Consider the following 20,540-nt stretch of genomic DNA (forward strand, 5'->3'; position numbering starts at 1 on the left):
AATGGGATAAAAAAAAACTAGAGAGTCACACCTTTCAGGAGGTACTGGGGACACCTTTCAGGAGGTACTGGGGACACATTTCAGGAGGTTCTGGGGATCAGAGTTCAGGAGCCAGAGCAATCCACCAACGAAAATTTAACACTGCAAATTAGGTGTGTGGAGCTGGAGCAGGGACCAGCTGCTGGAAGGCTGATATCTCTGGTTCTGGGAAGAGTAGAGTCAAGCTGCCAGTGTCCACCAAAAATGGGAAAATTCCCAGCTTTTGGAATATACCCTCAGAAAAACTCTAAAGTCAGAAAGAACCCAAGATATCTGGCTGGAAAGAACAATTAACAGGCTTGGATGGGGACCACTGCTTTCAAGTCAGATATCTCTAGTTCTCCAGGGCCAATTTTAAAAAATCTGGTAGCCCTGGAAAGAGGGGACCCTCAGCCTAAGGCCCTTATACTCCTGGGGCCCGAAAAGACCGACCCGATGCCAACTGCTTGGGCAAGTCCCTCTCTGCAGGGCTGCCATCAGTAATTGTGGGGCCCGAGACTGACAAAACAGATAGGGTCACCCACCAACACCCCCCAAGAAAAAAAATAGAAAATAAATGTGACGTTACATATAGGAGGATTGCTGCGGACCGGCAGGAACAATTCACAGAGAGCTGATGCGCAGTTTAAGACTTGTTTTAAGAAGTCCTCCCTGCGCATCATCCCATTGTTGTTCAGCCTGGTGCAGCTCTCCAGGTATCGAAGGTAGAAGTATTAGGCTTCCATCTCTGTAAGGGCCCAGGACTATAGTCCCTGCAGTCCCCCCCCTGATGGTGGCCCTGCCTCTGTTTCAGGCAGCACTTCAGGTGTCAGATCTCTGATGATTGGCATGAACACGTGACATTTAGGATCTCATGGAATGATGACCCAGTGCAGGTGTAACATCTGGCTAATAGTTTGGTATTAGTAATGTTTGTGTTTTATAGTAGTGTTTTGTTGAATGAAAAAAATTCAGACCCTGCACAGATGATGCTTGAACTGGTCTCAAAGACTTGGTAATAGGTAATAGCTGTGTACGTATATTGGAAATTCACTGGCACAACCTTTCTCTCACCAGGACCCTAAATGTAACATCTCATTGGCTACTAGCAGCCCCAGGTAAGATTCGGCAACCAGGACTGGGACCACAGATTTGACTCTGAAGTTCAGCATTACTTGCAATGATCTTCCATACAGTAATATAGTATTCATATTATCAATGCCTGAATTCTATAGAAAAGCAACTTTCTGAGCTAAAGGAACAATCAGACAAAATAATGAATAAATAACAAGTCCCCCAATGACCAATGATGACTGTAATCCTGGACGCCACCATTTGTGATTACCATTCAGTCACAAGAATTTGCTATCCAATTGCTGCCCTCTGAAATCCACTCTTGTCCAGCCATCCAGTCCATGTCTTCTGTTGTTACTCTGGGGGTCACGTGTCTGGGAGATCAGTGCGGGAATCATGGGGGCACAGGATCTGTTAGCTGGGCCAGAATCATAATGTCCCTGTACATAAGGAAGGGATCCCAATTCCTGTTATGTGCAATATAGTGAGTGAACATTGAATTTAAGACCCCTATGCACCCACAGACTAAGGGTGGAAGTCCAGGACAAAGAACATATATAAGTAATATTTATAATAAGGTCTGTCACTTTCCTTAACAACCTCACAGCGCTGTTACTGAGCTACATCAGCGCATTATGCAAAATGCGCAGGAGGAGGAGGATGTTGGTCAGGAGGATTCAGAAGACGGGATGGCCCCACACTTTGTCTGGGTTGTGCGAGACTTTACTCTGAAATCAGAGCTGGGAGGCCGCGCAGTCAGCGCTGATGAGTATCTGGAGGATTGTCTGAAGGATATACCGTGTATGTATCAGACACTATTATCACTAAAGTTCTGTCATTTCACTTTTAATTTAGCTCTATTGTGAAAAAATGTTACTCAGAGCTCCTGTTACATCACAGAGATGTATCGGTCTCTATATATTAGAGTTTAGCATTTCTTATTAAATCGTTCATTTTCTATCTCCATATTAAATGTTTAATGCATGCTCATTCCCTCTGAACATGGTAGTTCCTGACTCCTGGGCCAAACACTTACGAGGGTAGTTTCTTTACCACATGCCTGACGTGGTTGCAGTAAGATACACAGTGTGGGTGGCTGCAAGAAGAAAATCTTCCTGCAGCTGCTGATCTAAGAGGTCCTTCTGCTCCATGCACCCTCCCCCAGTGTCTGCCGTGCTGCATTGTATGGATGTGTTTTTGATGCTGCTTTGTGACATATTAGCTGAGTTTGTAAAACTTATTACATTTTTGTGGCTTGTGTTTTATTATAGCTGTTAAAACCCTGAAGGCACACAGCAAAAATGAGATGCGGGCGACCATCAGATCCCATTTCCCCAAGCGCAAATGTTTCTTATTTGAGCTCCCTTCCCCGGACGAAGAAGTTCTGAATCGCATGGACCGCGTGCCTGACACCCAGCTCCAACCAGGGTTTCTCAAAGAGACAAAGAACTTCTGCCAATTCATTCTCGAGGAAGTGCCGGCAAAACCATTAAGACCAGGAGAACCCATCACCGGACCCAGTGAGTCTATGGGTAATCTAGTAGCATCTCGGGGTGTTCCGGTGTGAGGGGGTGATCTGGGACAGAACGAAACATGTGGCTAATACATTAAAATTACATTCTAAATTGTGAGTGTTATCTATTTAAAACTTGTAGCATAGGATAAATGGTGACCAGCCAATCAGCTCCTTATTGTCATTTTTCAAACACATTAGGAGCTGATTGGCTGGAGCACCATTAATCACATGAAACGAGTTTTAATTAGCTAAAACTCATTGATAAATGGAGCCCCCCCATAGTATTATAGTAATCTTCTTGGGCAATCCTCCTTACTCAGTAATGAGCTATTTATAAATAAGAGAATGTCCATTCCATGTGGTTATCATAAAATAGCAAAGTGGTTCTATTGATAATATTACAAATATATATAATATCACAGTGTCCTGGAGGTATATTAACATGTACTGCGTAATGGACACACAATAAATTAAATTTGCTTCACAATTTATAGACAAAAAAAATTATAATGACGCAATATGCAAAAAATAATGTAGATCTATATATATATATATATATATATATATATATATATATATATATATAAAAAATTAGGAACAGGCAATAAAGATAAATCATGAAATAAAATGTAAAAAATATTACTAACTCAAATATAGAAACTCTCAGAGAACATTGTAACTGCCTCGCTGAAGCAGTTGTGTCTAGCCGGCCCAAAAAATGGGTGGTCTTCAGTTTGCCGGCTGTCGGGATCCCGGCGCACAGTATACCGGTGCCAGAATCCTGACAGCCGGGATATTGACACTTTATCTCCCTCTTGGGGGTCAGCGACCCCCCTGGAGGGAGAATAAATACCATGGCACGCGTAGCACGCCACCGAGCCCGTAAGGGGCTCATTTGCGCTCGCCATGCTGTCGGTATGCCGGCGGTCGGGATCCCGGCGACGGTATGCTGGTTGCCGGGAGCGCAGCCGCCGGCATACCATACTACACCCCAATAAAGGATATATATAGAAAAAACAGCGCTAAAAAAAAGCTACCAATACTGTATATATACATTTTTAAAAAACTGCGCTGTTGAAGCAGAGAAATAGTTTTTGTGTTTAATATGACATATTCAAAACATGAACAATATCACAATGTATCATAATAAGTCACAAAAAATCATAACTGTTTCAATCAGAAAGCAACTGTGTATTCTATCCTTGGATTATAGACACATTTGAGATGTTTTGTATGTAAGTTGCGGTGGGGTAATCATCTTTTGTTAGTATTGCACTTGAGAAGCGGTGTGATAACACTGTGTGTCCGAGCATTCTTTATACAAATTTGTAATACGCGCCAACTGTAAGTTAGTAGCAGCTCCTGCGGCCACAATGGGTTGATAAATAAAGCAGTAATCCTCCACCTGGTAATGGCAGACTTCTTTTTTGGCTGGGTAATTATCTATTGTGCTGTGTGTGTAATCACACATATAGCACGAAAACATTTGTTGATGCTGGCTCCTGTGTGTGAGTTTGCACACTACATGGTTAATATACAGTCTATGTGGGGATACTCACTGTTTTGGCTGGAACGGTAGTGCTTATATTCCGGGGTGCATACTCACTGGATGAGTCGCTAATGAGCATGTATTGAAACCACCGGAGCACTGCGCTTCATAGCGATCCATCCAGTGAGTAGTTACATACAGTATTAATAATCACCAGCGCTAGAATAATGTTAGTAATGAGAATAATAATTAGGTAATATTCTAAAGAATGTATAAATAAATAAATATAAATTCAGGACGGTAGGTTGAAGTGTAAAATTATATATAATAAATTTTAATAAAAAATACCAGATAACATAAAATCACAGGTGCTTGAAGAGCATGATTAAGAATTAAAATGATCATATGAAAGAACACATCCACATATTTCCTCAACAAAGTCTACTTCATACCCCGGCTAGGACTTCCTCTGGAATGATATCCGTAAATTTGTTTGTTGGAGAATAATTATAGCAGAGGAGTATAGAAAAGTCCCTTTTTAAGCATACCAATGCAGGCGTTTCAGGCAGATAGGGAAACCTCCAATTTTCTCCACAGATAGGGATGTCCAGGGAAATGCAGTCCAATTTGTGCCGTATGGGTGATGATAATGATGAAGTCCAGTGATGATTGAGGATAGTTTTAGGATGTGTCCTATGGTCTCTAACTCAACGCGTTTCGCTGGTGTTGACACCCAGCTTCTTCAGGAGTGAATGTTAGAGTACTGTCCTGGGGCTCCTTATAAACCCTGAACAATTTAGTATCATCACAAGCACCTGACATGCTAGTTATGTAACTACAACCTAACCGTCCTAAAATGTAAAAATAACACACAATCCATATTGTAATTGGTCTCACATGTGTATATAACAATTTATTTCCAAAAACGAGCAGTGTAAACAGTTGAAAACTACATTTAATCATAATGTCATTAACTTCCAGTCCGATCATGTGACCACACTAGTCACATGATCTGCCAATAGTAAGCGGTTGGCTATCATACGTCAGATGACTAGTCTGACGTTGGGTATAGATGTTGATTCCTGGTGCGCATGCGCCAGGTGTGCGCACTCCCGCATCCACCGTAATTACCCGGCGATCCCCCCCATGACGGGCGGCACGTGACGCCAGAGCACGTGATACGTCACGTGATCGGAGCCAGAGCGCCGCGTCATGGCAACGGGTCGCCAGGGAAGAGTGAGCACGGCCAGCCGCAGCCCGCGCATGCGCACTGGCCCATATGAGTCGTAATTAAGTAATACAAAAATGGCACAGAAAAGATTAATTAATAGACAATATTATCATAGATCTGTAAGTCAAAAATATAGCTATATAACAGTAATTTCCCCATATTTAAAGCACGAATCGAAGTATCCTAATTTGGAGCAATGTACTTGGAGACATGCAATAGAGTTAATAGAACATTTATTTACAAAGTAACATAATGATATTTGTGCTATGATAGTCACAAAAAATGGTAATAAATTTCCCTTTTTTTTATTTTTTATTTTTTATGGATGGTAGGGGAAACACACAGTAAGGTCAATAGGAGGACAGTTTTGTTAATATCAGATGGTACTTCTGAAGTGGAGAGCAAAACTTAGTATTATGTAGAGATCAATAGTCATATGGTGTCACCATATATATAGGGAGAGAGAGAAGAAAGGAGGAGTATATACCACTAGTTGATATTTTATTGTATTATTTTTTTTATTTTTTTTATATTTATTTTTATATATTTTATATTTTATATATTTCTATTATATTACAGAGTTGAGTTCTATTGTTTCATTGAGTCCGTTGGGATGTAAAGAATTACATTTCAACATCCAGTAAACCTCCCTGTTGCATAATTTTTTAAAACGATCACCCCCTCTAGCTGTAGGTTCTATATATTCCAAGCACATAATGGAAAGGCTGCTAGGGTTATTGGAATGTACATGATTAAAGTGTCTGGAGACACTATGTGTGGTGCAGTTCTTCAAGATATTGCGACGATGTTCCATAAACCTTGTATGAAGTGGTCTCATCGTTCTTCCCACGTAACATAGGTTACAACCACACTTAAGGAGATAAATTACGAATTTTGAATCACAATTCGTAAACGTTGGAAGTATGTATTCTTCATTATTACAAGGTAGTTGTACAGATGTTGTTTTTCTTGGCATATAAGAACACATAGTGCATCTTGTTTTGCCGCATCTGTAAAAACCAGGTGGTCTCTGTACCAACCAACTTGAATTGGGATTTTTGTTATTTGCATTATTCGTTCTTAGATGACTCGGCGCTAAAATAGTTTTTAATGTTTTGTTTTTCTTATAAATCACTCGTGCATTATTTGGTAATAGTTTTCCAAGGATATTATCCTGTCTAAGGACTTTGTAGTTGCGAGTGATAATAGCTTTAATTTGTCCCGAGCATCTGTTGTATTTACTGATGAAGGCACACTGTCTATCTTCTAATACAGTTTGTTTTTGGGGGTTTTGAATGGATTTTTGGCCCTTTTGTTTTGTCAGAAGATCATTTCTGTCCATGCTAGAGACTTCTTTTAGGGCTTGTGCTAAAATGGTTTCAGGATAATCCCTTAGTCTAAATGATTCGATCATCATGTTCGCCTGTGTATGGAAGGTTTCTGTTTCAGTACAATTGCGTCTCAACCTCATTAGTTGGCCCTTTGGAATATTACGTTTCCAGGGAGCATAATGTGCACTTTTGAAATGCAGATACGAGTCAGTATTCACCGGTTTGGTGTAATTAGAAGTAATAATCTTATTATTTGCAACTCTGAGGGTCACATCCAGGAAGTCAATACTTTCTTGACTATAGGTGTAAGTGAAGGATAGATTATGATGATTAGAGTTAAGAGAAGAAACAAAGGAAGATGCTGAAGAAGAATCCCCATCCCAAATGATAAAAAGATCATCTATGTAACGGCCATAGAAAACCAGGTTCGCCTCCCAGGTGCCACCCCACACATGGTGATCTTCAAAATCACCCATGTATAGGTTTGCATAACTGGGAGCGAACCTGGTCCCCATGGCCGTTCCCATCACCTGTAAATAATAAACATCCAGAAAAAGAAAATAATTGTGATGAAGAATGAAGGAAATGCAGTCCAACAGAAATTGTCTGTGTTCCACACTGAGGTCTCCATCCGAGGACAACTGTTTACGTATTGAATCAATGCCTTTAAGGTGAGGAATGTGTGTATAGAGTGCCTGGACGTCAAGTGTCAAAAATGCATAGCCTGATTTCCAAGAAATATTTTGGATTTTGTTAAGAAAATCGGTCGTGTCCCTCAGATGTGACCTGAGTGTGGAAACTCATGGCTGAAGAAACGAGTCAATGTAGTAGGATAAGTTAGAGGTGAGTGAATCGATGCCAGAAATTATAGGTCGCCCGGGTGGTGAAGTGAGTGATTTGTGAATTTTCGGAAGAAAATAAAAAGTGGGTGTGACAGGAAAAAGAGGGAGTAAGAATTGGTATTCATCCCTGGATATGACCCCCGAACTGACCACAGAATCCAAAAGAGTACGTAGTTCTTGTGAGAAGGGCTGGGTTGGATTGGTTCTAAGAATGGAATAGAACTGAGTATTATGCAGTTGTCTGTGCGCCTCATTAATATAGTCGTCTTGGTTCATTATAACTAACCCCCCTCCCTTATCTGCTTCTTTGATGGTAATGGTGGTATCTTGAGTGAGCAGTTTAAGGGCCCTTCTCTCTTGTCGTGATAGGTTGGACTGGTGGTGAGTACATTTCTGTTGTTTCCCAACCAGTTCTTTGAAGTCCTCTAGGGTCATTTTATAAAAGGACTCAATACTACTACTCTTTGCCGAAATGGGGAAGAACTCTGATTTTAATTTAAATAGAGGTTTGGGTTCCTGTGCATCATAAATCTTTTTATAGGTTGGGACAATGTCCTCCTCAGTGTGATTTTGTTCCCAGAGTTCTTCGAGGGTGGAAAGCATGACATCATCATTTGAATCTAACACTATAGGTAAAGATTCATCTCCACGGCGCTCGAGATTTCTTTTGGCGAAATATCTCTTGCGACATAGAGCCCGGATATAGCGGTTTAGTTCGACATATAAATCAAATATGTTTGGTTCATCGGTTGGCGAGAATTTTAAACCTTTCTCCAACAGAGATATTTCTGATTGGTTCAGAGTTCTGTTGGACAGGTTAAAAATAGTTCTCTTACAATTTATGCCAGCTGAGGACCGAACTATACCCTTCTTTGATTTTTTCTGTTCATGCTTTGCTCCTCTCTTACCTCGGGGCTTAAATCCCTGCTTCTTTTTGGGGTGTTTCTCTGGTGATGATAAGGGTCTTTGATCTTTGGACGTGCCCCTAAAAAATCCCTTGAATTTGCATGTTGTGTCTGGATATCTGTCTGGGCCTCCTCTCTGTATTCCCCCCTTCCTTTGTGCTGTTGTATAGAACGAGTATACTTATTATCAGAGTGATAATAGTCCCTCCTGTCTCCTCTCTCGGTTCTTGCATCCTCATTATTATGATAGGGAGAGTCTCTAAATCTATTTCTGTTGAATGGTTTGATTTTAGACCATTCTCTCTCTCTGGATGGTGGTGGTTGTTCTCTAGTTCTTTTTTGTTGTTGTTTTTCTGTATCTTTCCTATAAGAACGTACCATGTCATTCTCATAGTCAAACAGGTCCCGCCTGAACTTTTTTTGTTTTTGTTCCATAATATTCCGTTCGTATCTAATGACCTTATCATTAACCGCTTTATCTCTCTCATTAAAACTTTCCTCTCTATTAAACCTCTCCATTGACTTTTTCAAGACATCAATTTCTTTTTCAATATTGTGAACTTTAGCAGATCTATATTTTACAATTAGTTTCATTAGTGCAAGTGAACATTCATCTAACAGTCTATCCCATTCGATTTGATAGTCTTTGTTATCATGAAAGATAGAGGATTTGAACAGACGGAGGCCTCTTGGTACCATTTTTTTATCAACATATTGTTGTAAGTTGGTACTATCAAGCCAGTTTCTAGATTCAGCTTTCTTTTTTTTTTTTTTGAAAGAATATTTTATTGGGTACAATAGAATTAGGTTACAACTCGTGAGGGGAAAACAGCAGGCTTATTATGAAATCTTAGCCAAACATCATTATACTGTAACAAGCGTCTGCAGTCTAATATATATCATTGAAGATCAATAGGAGTGTAACTCGTCATAACATTGAAATAGAATTTAACATTTTATATTTGTGGAGAAGAATATACTGGTCAAAAATCTGATGGAAAAAATATGTGTAGTAGATTGTAGGAAAGATTGAAGAGGAAAATAGTATAGAACTTTAGTGATTATGTATGGGGAGAGACAGGAAAGTAGTGAGGGTGCAGGTAAAGAGAATAAGAGAAGGAAAGGGGGAGAGAGAGGATGATAGAGTGGGTGGGAGGAGGTAGGATTGGGGATGGGAGTTACAAAATCGAAGATGCAATCATAAGATACAAGTAGTGGGGGGGGGGGGGGGTTGCCAGTCGGGGTGTAGCATCATACTAGTTGAATTCAAATGATTTTAGATGGTTGACAAGGGAGGTTCGGCGTTGTAGTAATCGGTCCAAGGTGACCAAACGCGGATAAATTGAGTCGGGGTGTCATGAAGGACTGAGGAGATTCGTTCCAGTCTGTAAGTTGACCATATGGCGTTAATTGTAGCAGGGACGGGAGGGGGAATTGTGGATTTCCAGTGCGATGCGATCTGACACTTCGCTGTGTTAAGTATGTGATTGATCAGTTTGAGCGTGGGACGTGGAAGGTTGGGGATCGGTCTAGCTAAGAGAGAGTAAAAGGGTGAAGAGGGCATATCAAAGTCAGTAATTTGTTTAATTAGTTTATGTATTTCCTTCCAGTATTGACTTATAACAGGACACGTCCACCAAACGTGCAAGAAGGATCCTCTCTGGCCACATTGTCGCCAGCAAAGATCTGAGGCATCAGGGAAAATTGCACGGAGTCGGGTCGGCACCAAATACCATCTGGTATATAGTTTGTAAGCATTCTCTTTAATGCCCACTGAGATTGAGCATTTTGATATGGCCAGTTTAATTAGGGACCAGTCTTCAGGGGTGAGAACCTCCCCCGTGTCATTCTCCCATGCCAGTTCGTGGGATTCCTTAGTAGGTTGATTGTGTGATAGCAAAATCTGATAGATTGACGAGATAAGACCTTTGGATAAGTGGTGTGAGCGACATAGGGATTCGATAGCTGAGGTGGGTGTGAGGGGAGTGCCTGGGGAGGAGCGGTGAAGCGAGTGGTGGAAGTGTCGGATTTGTAAGAATTGGTAAAATACTCTGTGGGGGAGGTTATAGCGCGATTGTAGATTAGCGAAGTCCGGGAAGGTGTGTAGGGGAGCTAAGTCCAAAGGAAACAAAATATTGTGGGCAGTCCAATGTGGGAAATGACAGTGGTCTATACCAGGGGTGAAGATAGGATTGTTCCATAAGGGGACCAGGAGGGGGTGAAATGAACGGAGTTTGTATAATCGTGTGCAGAAGTCCCATATGGATAGCGTGAATCGTATTGTGGGGAGCATAGTTGAAGTTGGTGGGCGTTGTGTACGCAGGCACCATAAGAGGGTGGAAGGGGAGTATACCGATAATGTGTGGGCTTCTATATGTGTCCAGACTTTCTGGTTGGGCGGGGCGTGCCAGTGAATGCATGATGCTAGGTGAGTGGCTCGGTAGTATTTGATTAGATCAGGTATGCCTGTACCTCCTGTGGATTGATGTTTGTGTAGTATTCGCATCTTAACTCTTGGTTTTTTGGTTGCCCATATAAAATTTGAAATGTCGCGCTGCAGATTTTTAAGGATTGACGTAGGGATGTGGATTGGGAGCGTCTGCCATAGATATAATAAGCGGGGTAGGACGTTCATTTTGACCGCCGCGGTACGTCCGAACCATGAAATATATTGTTTATTCCACGCTGATAGGTCTGTTTTGATTGAGGCAAGCAGTCTTGGGAAGTTGGCTGCGTATAGTCGGGGATATGATTTTGTTAGATAGACTCCCAAGTATTTAAGCTTCTCAGGTTGCCAGCGGAAAGGGAAGTTCATTTGAAGTAGTGTTAAGTCTGAGTGTGGGATGTTGATATCTAAGAATTCTGTTTTATCTGTGTTGATGTTATAGTTTGAGTGTGAGCCATAAATGTGAGTCTCAGCGAATAAGGTTGGGAGGGAGACAGTGGGGTTGGTCAATGTCAATATTACATCGTCCGCATACATTGCTATCTTGTGGTCTGAGTGACCTATTCCTATACCCGTGATATTGCTATTAAGTCTTATTCTGGCTGCGAGAGGTTCCATGACAAGGGCAAACAACAAGGGAGAGAGGGGGCAGCCCTGACGGGTGCCGTTTTTTATTTGAAAGGGCTCGGAGGCGAGGCCATTTACTAATACGGAAGCGGAAGGGTTGTGATAGAGGGAGTTAATACCATTGAGGAAAGCGCCTCGAAATCCCATATGGTGTAGGGTTTGAGTCAGAAATGGCCAAGCCACCCTGTCAAAGGCTTTCTCAGCGTCGAGCGCCACCACCAGGGTCGGCAGCGAGCGGGTTGTTGCTATTTGAATAAGATTGATCAGGCGCCTCGTATTATCGGAAGCCTGTCTGTTGGGGATAAAGCCCACCTGGTCTGGGTGAACCAGGGATGTCAATATAGGGGAAAGGCGCATGGCAAGAATCTTAGCGAAAAGTTTTATATCGACATTTAAAAGAGAGATAGGCCTATAGTTGCCCATCTCTAGTGGGTCTCTCTGCGGCTTAGGGATAATTATGATGTTGGCCCTGGTGGTGGCGTCATTGAGCGTGTCTCCCTCCAGTAGTGAGTTGAAGAGGGGGCGAAGCATAGGTAGCAGGGATTCTGCAAATTTTTTGTAATATAGGGCGGTAAAGCCATCAGGCCCTGGCGCTGCAGAGCGGCGTAGCGATTTAATGGCTAATCTAATCTCTTCATCAGTGATCGTTGCATTAAGGCTTTGAAGCTGTGCTACAGACAACGTGGGCAGAGAGCATGAGTTCAAGTATTGGGTGAGGGAGGTGATATCTGATGGTACGGTTGAGGGGTTGTGTGAGAGATTGTAAAGCGATTCATAGAATTGGCGGAATTGTCTAGTCATAACTTGAGGGTAATGGGTAATAGTGCCGTCTGGGCATTTTAATTTAAGAATACGGTTGCGAGTGCGTTTAGCTCTCAGCTTGCGAGCCAAGATGGTGTCTGCTTTATCTGATTTTTCATAAAAAGTTTGTCGAACCCACAAAAGAGTTTGTGCTGCCTTTTTGGATAAGATTTGCGATAGTTGTCCCTTAACAGCGAGTATCTTTAGATAAGTGCGTCTTTTAGGATGATTGTGGTGTAGGTCTGTCAGGGATGTTAGTGTCTTTTCTAGCTCTAGTATGCGTGACATCTCTGACTTCTTAGATGCAGCTGACAAATTGATAAGGGTGCCCCGGAGGGTAGCCTTATGTGCTTCCCATAGGATGGATGTGGGGATATCAGGGGTAGTGTTGAGGGTAATAAAATCCGTGAGAGCTGTAGTGATAGTCACAACATTTGATTGTTTCAAGAAGAGGGATTCATTCAGTCGCCAGTGGCGGGTAGGTCGGGGGCCTATATGAGAGGAAATTTCTAGTTCGATTGCTAGGTGATCTGACCATGGTATGGGGAGGGTCTGAGCGCCTACAAGAGATTGAGAAGTGGCACGGTCTACAAAAAAGTAGTCAATGCGAGTGTGTAGGTCATGGGGGGGAGAATAATGTGTATAACCTCTCGCATTGGGGTATTGTACTCTCCATGCGTCATATAGATCGTGAAGGGCCAATCGTGACATGAGCGTCTTAGATGTCTTGGCGTGTTTGGGGGGAGTGTTAGAGGGGCGTGATCTATCTAGTTTGGGGTCTGTGATAGTATTAAAATCCCCTCCTATAATGATAAGTCCTTGGGGCATCTGGGCAAGTTGATTAAAGAATGTGGCATAGAGGGAACCTTGTTGGTCATTAGGGGCATAGACTGAGGCCAGTATAATTGGGGCGTTGTTATATGTACCCTTAAGGATAAGAAAACGACCCAGTGGGTCGGAGATAGAGTCATGTATGGTGATAGGTGTTTTGTGGTGAATGAGAATCGCAGTACCTCGACGTTTGGCATTCATGGAGGAGTGAAAGGCCGTGGGATATTGTTTGGTCGTGAGAGAAGAATGAGGAGTCTTGAGATGTGTCTCTTGCAGCATTACAATGCTAGATTTACGCCTGTGGAGGTATTGGATGGCCATAGCCCTTTTGGTTGGGGAGTTAAGACCGTTTACATTGAGAGTTAAAACTGTCAACTTCATGGAGGGTCAAAAGAAAAGGAGCACAGTAGTAGATGGGGTTCACACCCCGACTGGCGGGAAGGGCAGGGGGGGAAAACATGGAGAAGGTTAAAGATAGTGAGAGAGGGGTTAAGAATCGGGGGGGAGAGAAAGAGACCTACTCCTATAGTGGAGCTAGGTCCATTGTAGAGAGAGGGATTGTCGTTCTGACACATCCATCTGAGTGTGAGGGTGTGTAAAAATAGCAAAATTCGTTGAACGTGAAGCTTAGTGAACATATCAAGTTAACTTCTAAAAAGAAGAACGGGGTGGCCTAAGGGAGAACAGGGGTCAATATCAACATGTTAACATATTAATGCCTGAGGCAAGAGGCTAAAGAGAAAAGGGAAGAAAAGAGAAGAAAAGAGAAAGGGCGCCCGGATTGTCTATAGGACAATTATCAAACTTCTTGTTAAAGAGCATCAAGAAATATATGAAGAATTATCATTAATAGAGTATGAGGCAGAGTTTTCTATGTTAGTATGACTAATGCAATTAATGTAATTAATTAATTAATTAAGCCGGGGTCCATTCCTTCGATGGTGCCACGAGTCTAGAGGGTGAAGCAGATTGTCGGCTTATTTCTGGAGTATCTTCTAGGAGACCAAACGACTTCAGTAAATCGTATCCTTGATTCGGGGTCTTGATAGCGTGGGTCGTGCCATTTCTGTTGACCAATAATTGGAAGGGGAAGCCCCACTTGTATTTGATAGAGTGGGTCCTCAAAGTCTTGGTGACATTCAATAGATCTCTCCTTTTCTTTAAGGTCGATGGTGCCAGGTCCTGAAAGAGTTGAAGCTGAGACCCTGAATGGGAGATCGTTGAGAGCCCTCTAACAGCAGTCATAATTTGCTCTTTCGCTTTAAAATAGTGAAAGCGGAGGATAACGTCCCGTGGTGGTTGTGTCGAGGGCGGTTTTGGGCGTAGGGCCCTGTGGGCTCGGTCCAAATGAAGAAGGTCCACTGAGATGTCAGGGCTTATGTGGAGAAAAAGGTCCTTTAGATAGGCTGGTAGTGCGTCGGTAGTTATTGTTTCCGGGATGTTGCGTACGCGGATGTTATTCCGCCTATTTCTGTTTTCAATATCCTCGAGCTGGTCTTTATATGTTTCCATCTCTGCCCGTAAATCCGTAAATTCTTGATCCATGACGCTTTGGTATTGGCAGATTTCATCTACCTTCTGTTCGAGAGTGCCCGTTCTGGAACCTAGGTCTTCCAATTCCGATTTAAAATCTGCTAGGGCCGATCTCATCTCTGATTGTATCGTTTTAGTGACTATGGCGATCACATCCTGAGCCGACAAAGGTGGGTCGGTACGAGAGGCACCAGCCATGTTCAGAGCGTTTTCAGCTCCAGGTGATTGTTTCGGCAGAGAACCTGCTTTTTCCCACGCCCTGATAATACTGGGTTTGGATGGAGCAGGGGCCTTTCGGCGCTTCTGTGGCATTCCGTGAGAAAAAATGAAAGTGGAAATGGAGGGTTCTGCAATACGGAATGAGAGTTAGAGTTATGGGGCTTCCCGTGAAAAAATGGCAGTCAAGGTCTCATTGAAGTAGATGCATTAGAGGCATATGGTGTTAGTAATAGCAGCGTGCAGTTGAGTCCCCGTTCAGGTCAGGCCACCCCATGATCTAGAGGTAGGTCTTCATTAGGCGAATTAGAAAAAGCGCATGTAGTGAGGAACTTGGATCTGTAAGATCGGAATGGTATGGAGGGCGCGGATGAGCAGTACCATCCAGAGGGAGGGGGGGGGATTCAGGAGCTGTGTTTTGTAACGTTGGTATGTCGGCCGGTGTCTCGGGGGCCGTGTGTGTGTGTGCTCCCAATAAAGCGGTAAAGCAGAGGCACAGGGTCTCAAGGAGTGTCCAGCGGGGTCCCCCAATCAGGATCCACTGTATTTGATGAGAGCGGTGGTGTTGGTGGTGTGGAGTTGCTGCCTCTGCCACCTCTAAGATGGCCGCCAAGCGGGTCCGTTTAGTGTGCAGAGTTGAGTGCGGCAGTAGCCTGGCAATTCAGGCAGAGGTGTCCAGTGGTGAGTGGAGCCCAGTGTAGGGTCACACCGGGCCTGGTCGGGCTATGCAAACGATGGTTTGGTGCTTGTTGGTGATTGCCACCTCCAATATGGCCGCCGGGCAGTTCACTCGTGATATGAGTGCCAGCTTGTGGACAGGGTGAGTGTAAGCTGTGGGGGAGCTGTGTACCTTCGGGGGGGGTCCAGCGGCGGGGAGGCCTCCGTAGTGTGTGTGGAGGGTTACGCTGGTGGTGTGGAGCTCGTCGCGGCCGGTCGCCACCTCCAAGATGGCCGACGGGCGGGTCCGTGCGCCGAGTGTGGAGGAGATATGTGGAGGGTCGGAGGTCGTGCAGGTCTATATGACGCGTCTGGCGGTGAGCGGAGCCCGGAGCCGGCGGGTGGATAGTCTCACCTGGTCTGTCCGGTTGATGTATCTTGCTGTGCGGGTCCCGTTCTGTGAGTCTGCCTCCTCCAATATGGCCGCCGGACGGAACACTCCTGACTGGGGCAGCACCCAGTGCCGTTTACTTGGTGAGTGTTGTTGTTATTTGCGGCAGCAGTGGGCAGTTAAGCACCGTTGGGAGGGGGGATCCTGCGTCCGGAGGGTATTCAGTGGTTTGTGGGACGGCAGGAGGCCGCGCCGGGTCCACACCAAAATCGAGGCCCCAGGCTGGTGGGTGCGACTGGGCCTCAATCCGCAGGAGCTTTTTCTAGTTGCTCCCCGATTCCGAGGTCACAGTCTAAGTTTCCCCCTGAGTGCTGTAGGTGGGGGTCCACAAATTGGGGTACTTTGTGAGGGGTTTTGGTTAAAAATAACCAATTTAAGCCGATGAGAGTGGGGAGCTCAGGATATGTGTGTCTGTTCCTCACAGTAGCTAGGCCACACCTAGATTCAGCTTTCAAGAGATCCTCCAGTCTGTGAAAATCCTGTATCATGTCTGATCTGTCAGACACAGGTTCATCAATTTTAGATACATCCATGTGAGACCAATATGCTTGTCTTCTATCATTACGTTCACTAATATTAGTAAAACAACTCATAACTGCAGCACTACCGGTTACCAAAAAGACAAATGAGTATACAAAAAGTGGAGTGCGCTGTCAGAGAGCTGCTGGTGTAGGGGGTGGTAATTCCCCAAAAGAGTATCAAAGCAATAGAATTAATAATCACCAGCGCTAGAATAATGTTAGTAATGAGAATAATAATTAGGTAATATTCTAAAGAATGTATAAATAAATAAATATAAATTCAGGACGGTAGGTTGAAGTGTAAAATTATATATAATAAATTTTAATAAAAAATACCAGATAACATAAAATCACAGGTGCTTGAAGAGCATGATTAAGAATTAAAATGATCATATGAAAGAACACATCCACATATTTCCTCAACAAAGTCTACTTCATACCCCGGCTAGGACTTCCTCTGGAATGATATCCGTAAATTTGTTTGTTGGAGAATAATTATAGCAGAGGAGTATAGAAAAGTCCCTTTTTAAGCATACCAATGCAGGCATTTCAGGCGGATAGGGAAACCTCCAATTTTCTCCACAGATAGGGATGTCCAGGGAAATGCAGTCCAATTTGTGCCATATGGGTGATGATAATGATGAAGTCCAGTGATGATTGAGGATAGTTTTAGGATGTGTCCTATGGTCTCTAACTCAACGCGTTTCGCTGGTGTTGACACCCAGCTTCTTCAGGAGTGAATGTTAGAGTACTGTCCTGGGGCTCCTTATAAACCCTGAACAATTTAGTATCATCACAAGCACCTGACATGCTAGTTATGTAACTACAACCTAACCGTCCTAAAATGTAAAAATAACACACAATCCATATTGTAATTGGTCTCACATGTGTATATAACAATTTATTTCCAAAAACGAGCAGTGTAAACAGTTGAAAACTACATTTAATCATAATGTCATTAACTTCCAGTCCGATCATGTGACCACACTAGTCACATGATCTGCCAATAGTAAGCGGTTGGCTATCATACGTCAGATGACTAGTCTGACGTTGGGTATAGATGTTGATTCCTGGTGCGCATGCGCCAGGTGTGCGCACTCCCGCATCCACCGTAATTACCCGGCGATCCCCCCCATGACGCGCGGCACGTGACGCCAGAGCACGTGATACGTCACGTGATCGGAGCCAGAGCGCCGCGTCATGGCAACGGGTCGCCAGGGAAGAGTGAGCATGGCCAGCCGCAGCCCGCGCATGCGCACTTGCCCATATGAGTCGTAATTAAGTAATACAAAAATGGCACAGAAAAGATTAATTAATAGACAATATTATCATAGATCTGTAAGTCAAAAATATAGCTATATAACAGTAATTTCCCCATATTTAAAGCACGAATCGAAGTATCCTAATGTGGAGCAATGTACTTGGAGACATGCAATAGAGTTAATAGAACATTTATTTACAAAGTAACATAATGATATTTGTGCTATGATAGTCACAAAAAATGGTAATAAATTTCCCTTTTTTTTATTTTTTATTTTTTATGGATGGTAGGGGAAACACACAGTAAGGTCAATAGGAGGACAGTTTTGTTAATATCAGATGGTACTTCTGAAGTGGAGAGCAAAACTTAGTATTATGTAGAGATCAATAGTCATATGGTGTCACCATATATATAGGGAGAGAGAGAAGAAAGGAGTAGTATATACCACTAGTTGATATTTTATTGTATTATTTTTTTTATTTTTTTTATATTTATTTTTATATATTTTATATTTTATATATTTCTATTATATTACAGAGTTGAGTTCTATTGTTTCATTGAGTCCGTCGGGATGTAAAGAATTACATTTCAACATCCAGTAAACCTCCCTGTTGCATAATTTTTTAAAACGATCACCCCCTCTAGCTGTAGGTTCTATATATTCCAAGCACATAATGGAAAGGCTGCTAGGGTTATTGGAATGTACATGATTAAAGTGTCTGGAGACACTATGTGTGGTGCAGTTCTTCAAGATATTGCGACGATGTTCCATAAACCTTGTATGAAGTGGTCTCATCGTTCTTCCCACGTAACATAGGTTACAACCACACTTAAGGAGATAAATTACGAATTTTGAATCACAATTCGTAAACGTTGGAAGTATGTATTCTTCATTATTACAAGGTAGTTGTACAGATGTTGTTTTTCTTGGCATATAAGAACACATAGTGCATCTTGTTTTGCCGCATCTGTAAAAACCAGGTGGTCTCTGTACCAACCAACTTGAATTGGGATTTTTGTTATTTGCATTATTCGTTCTTAGATGACTCGGCGCTAAAATAGTTTTTAATGTTTTGTTTTTCTTATTAATCACTCGTGCATTATTTGGTAATAGTTTTCCAAGGATATTATCCTGTCTAAGGACTTTGTAGTTGCAAGTGATAATAGCTTTAATTTGTCCCGAGCATCTGTTGTATTTACTGATGAAGGCACACTGTCTATCTTCTAATACAGTTTGTTTTTGGGGGTTTTGAATGGATTTTTGGCCCTTTTGTTTTGTCAGAAGATCATTTCTGTCCATGCTAGAGACTTCTTTTAGGGCTTGTGCTAAAATGGTTTCAGGATAATCCCTTAGTCTAAATGATTTGATCATCATGTTCGCCTGTGTATGGAAGGTTTCTGTTTCAGTACAATTGCGTCTCAACCTCATTAGTTGGCCCTTTGGAATATTACGTTTCCAGGGAGCATAATGTGCACTTTTGAAATGCAGATACGAGTCAGTATTCACCGGTTTGGTGTAATTAGAAGTAATAATCTTATTATTTGCAACTCTGAGGGTCACATCCAGGAAGTCAATACTTTCTTGACTATAGGTGTAAGTGAAGGATAGATTATGATGATTAGAGTTAAGAGAAGAAACAAAGGAAGATGCTGAAGAAGAATCCCCATCCCAAATGATAAAAAGATCATCTATGTAACGGCCATAGAAAACCAGGTTCGCCTCCCAGGTGCCACCCCACACATGGTGATCTTCAAAATCACCCATGTATAGGTTTGCATAACTGGGAGCGAACCTGGTCCCCATGGCCGTTCCCATCACCTGTAAATAATAAACATCCAGAAAAAGAAAATAATTGTGATGAAGAATGAAGGAAATGCAGTCCAACAGAAATTGTCTGTGTTCCACACTGAGGTCTCCATCCGAGGACAACCGTTTACGTATTGAATCAATGCCTTTAAGGTGAGGAATGTGTGTATAGAGTGCCTGGACGTCAAGTGTCAAAAATGCATAGCCTGATTTCCAAGAAATATTTTGGATTTTGTTAAGAAAATCGGTTGTGTCCCTCAGATGTGACCTGAGTGTGGAAACTCGTTTCTGAAGAAACGAGTCAATGTAGTAGGATAAGTTAGAGGTGAGTGAATCGATGCCAGAAATTATAGGTCGCCCGGGTGGTGAAGTGAGTGATTTGTGAATTTTCGGAAGAAAATAAAAAGTGGGTGTGACAGGAAAAAGAGGGAGTAAGAATCGGTATTCATCCCTGGATATGACCCCCGAACTGACCACAGAATCCAACAGAGTACGTAGTTCTTGTGAGAAGAGCTGGGTTGGATTGGTTCTAAGAATGGAATAGAACTGAGTATTATGCAGTTGTCTGTGCGCCTCATTAATATAGTCGTCTTGGTTCATTATAACTAACCCCCCTCCCTTATCTGCTTCTTTGATGGTAATGGTGGTATCTTGAGTGAGCAGTTTAAGGGCCCTTCTCTCTTGTCGTGATAGGTTGGACTGGTGGTGAGTACATTTCTGTTGTTTCCCAACCAGTTCTTTGAAGTCCTCTAGGGTCATTTTATAAAAGGACTCAATACTACTACTCTTTGCCGAAATGGGGAAGAACTCTGATTTTAATTTAAATAGAGGTTTGGGTTCCTGTGCATCATAAATCTTTATATAGGTTGGGACAATGTCCTCCTCAGTGTGATTTTGTTCCCAGAGTTCTTCGAGGGTGGAAAGCATGACATCATCATTTGAATCTAACACTATAGGTAAAGATTCATCTCCACGGCGCTCGA

At 42.6% G+C, this 20,540-nt stretch overlaps 1 protein-coding gene across 2 annotated transcripts in view; it reads left to right on the plus strand.

Moving 5' to 3' along the window:
• The window catches only part of LOC134945693 (guanylate-binding protein 1-like), a 328,447-nt gene that overhangs the window by 262,453 nt on the left and 45,454 nt on the right, over positions 1–20,540 (plus strand). For both annotated transcript variants that reach the window (XM_063935138.1, XM_063935137.1), the window contains 2 exons: positions 1,700–1,893; positions 2,364–2,612. In XM_063935138.1, coding sequence (XP_063791208.1) covers positions 1,700–1,893; positions 2,364–2,612 — 443 coding nt within the window. The remainder of the gene's footprint in view (positions 1–1,699; positions 1,894–2,363; positions 2,613–20,540) is intronic.

This window comes from Pseudophryne corroboree, chromosome 7 (genome assembly GCF_028390025.1).
Source record: "Pseudophryne corroboree isolate aPseCor3 chromosome 7, aPseCor3.hap2, whole genome shotgun sequence".
Classification (NCBI taxonomy): Eukaryota; Metazoa; Chordata; class Amphibia; order Anura; family Myobatrachidae; genus Pseudophryne; species Pseudophryne corroboree.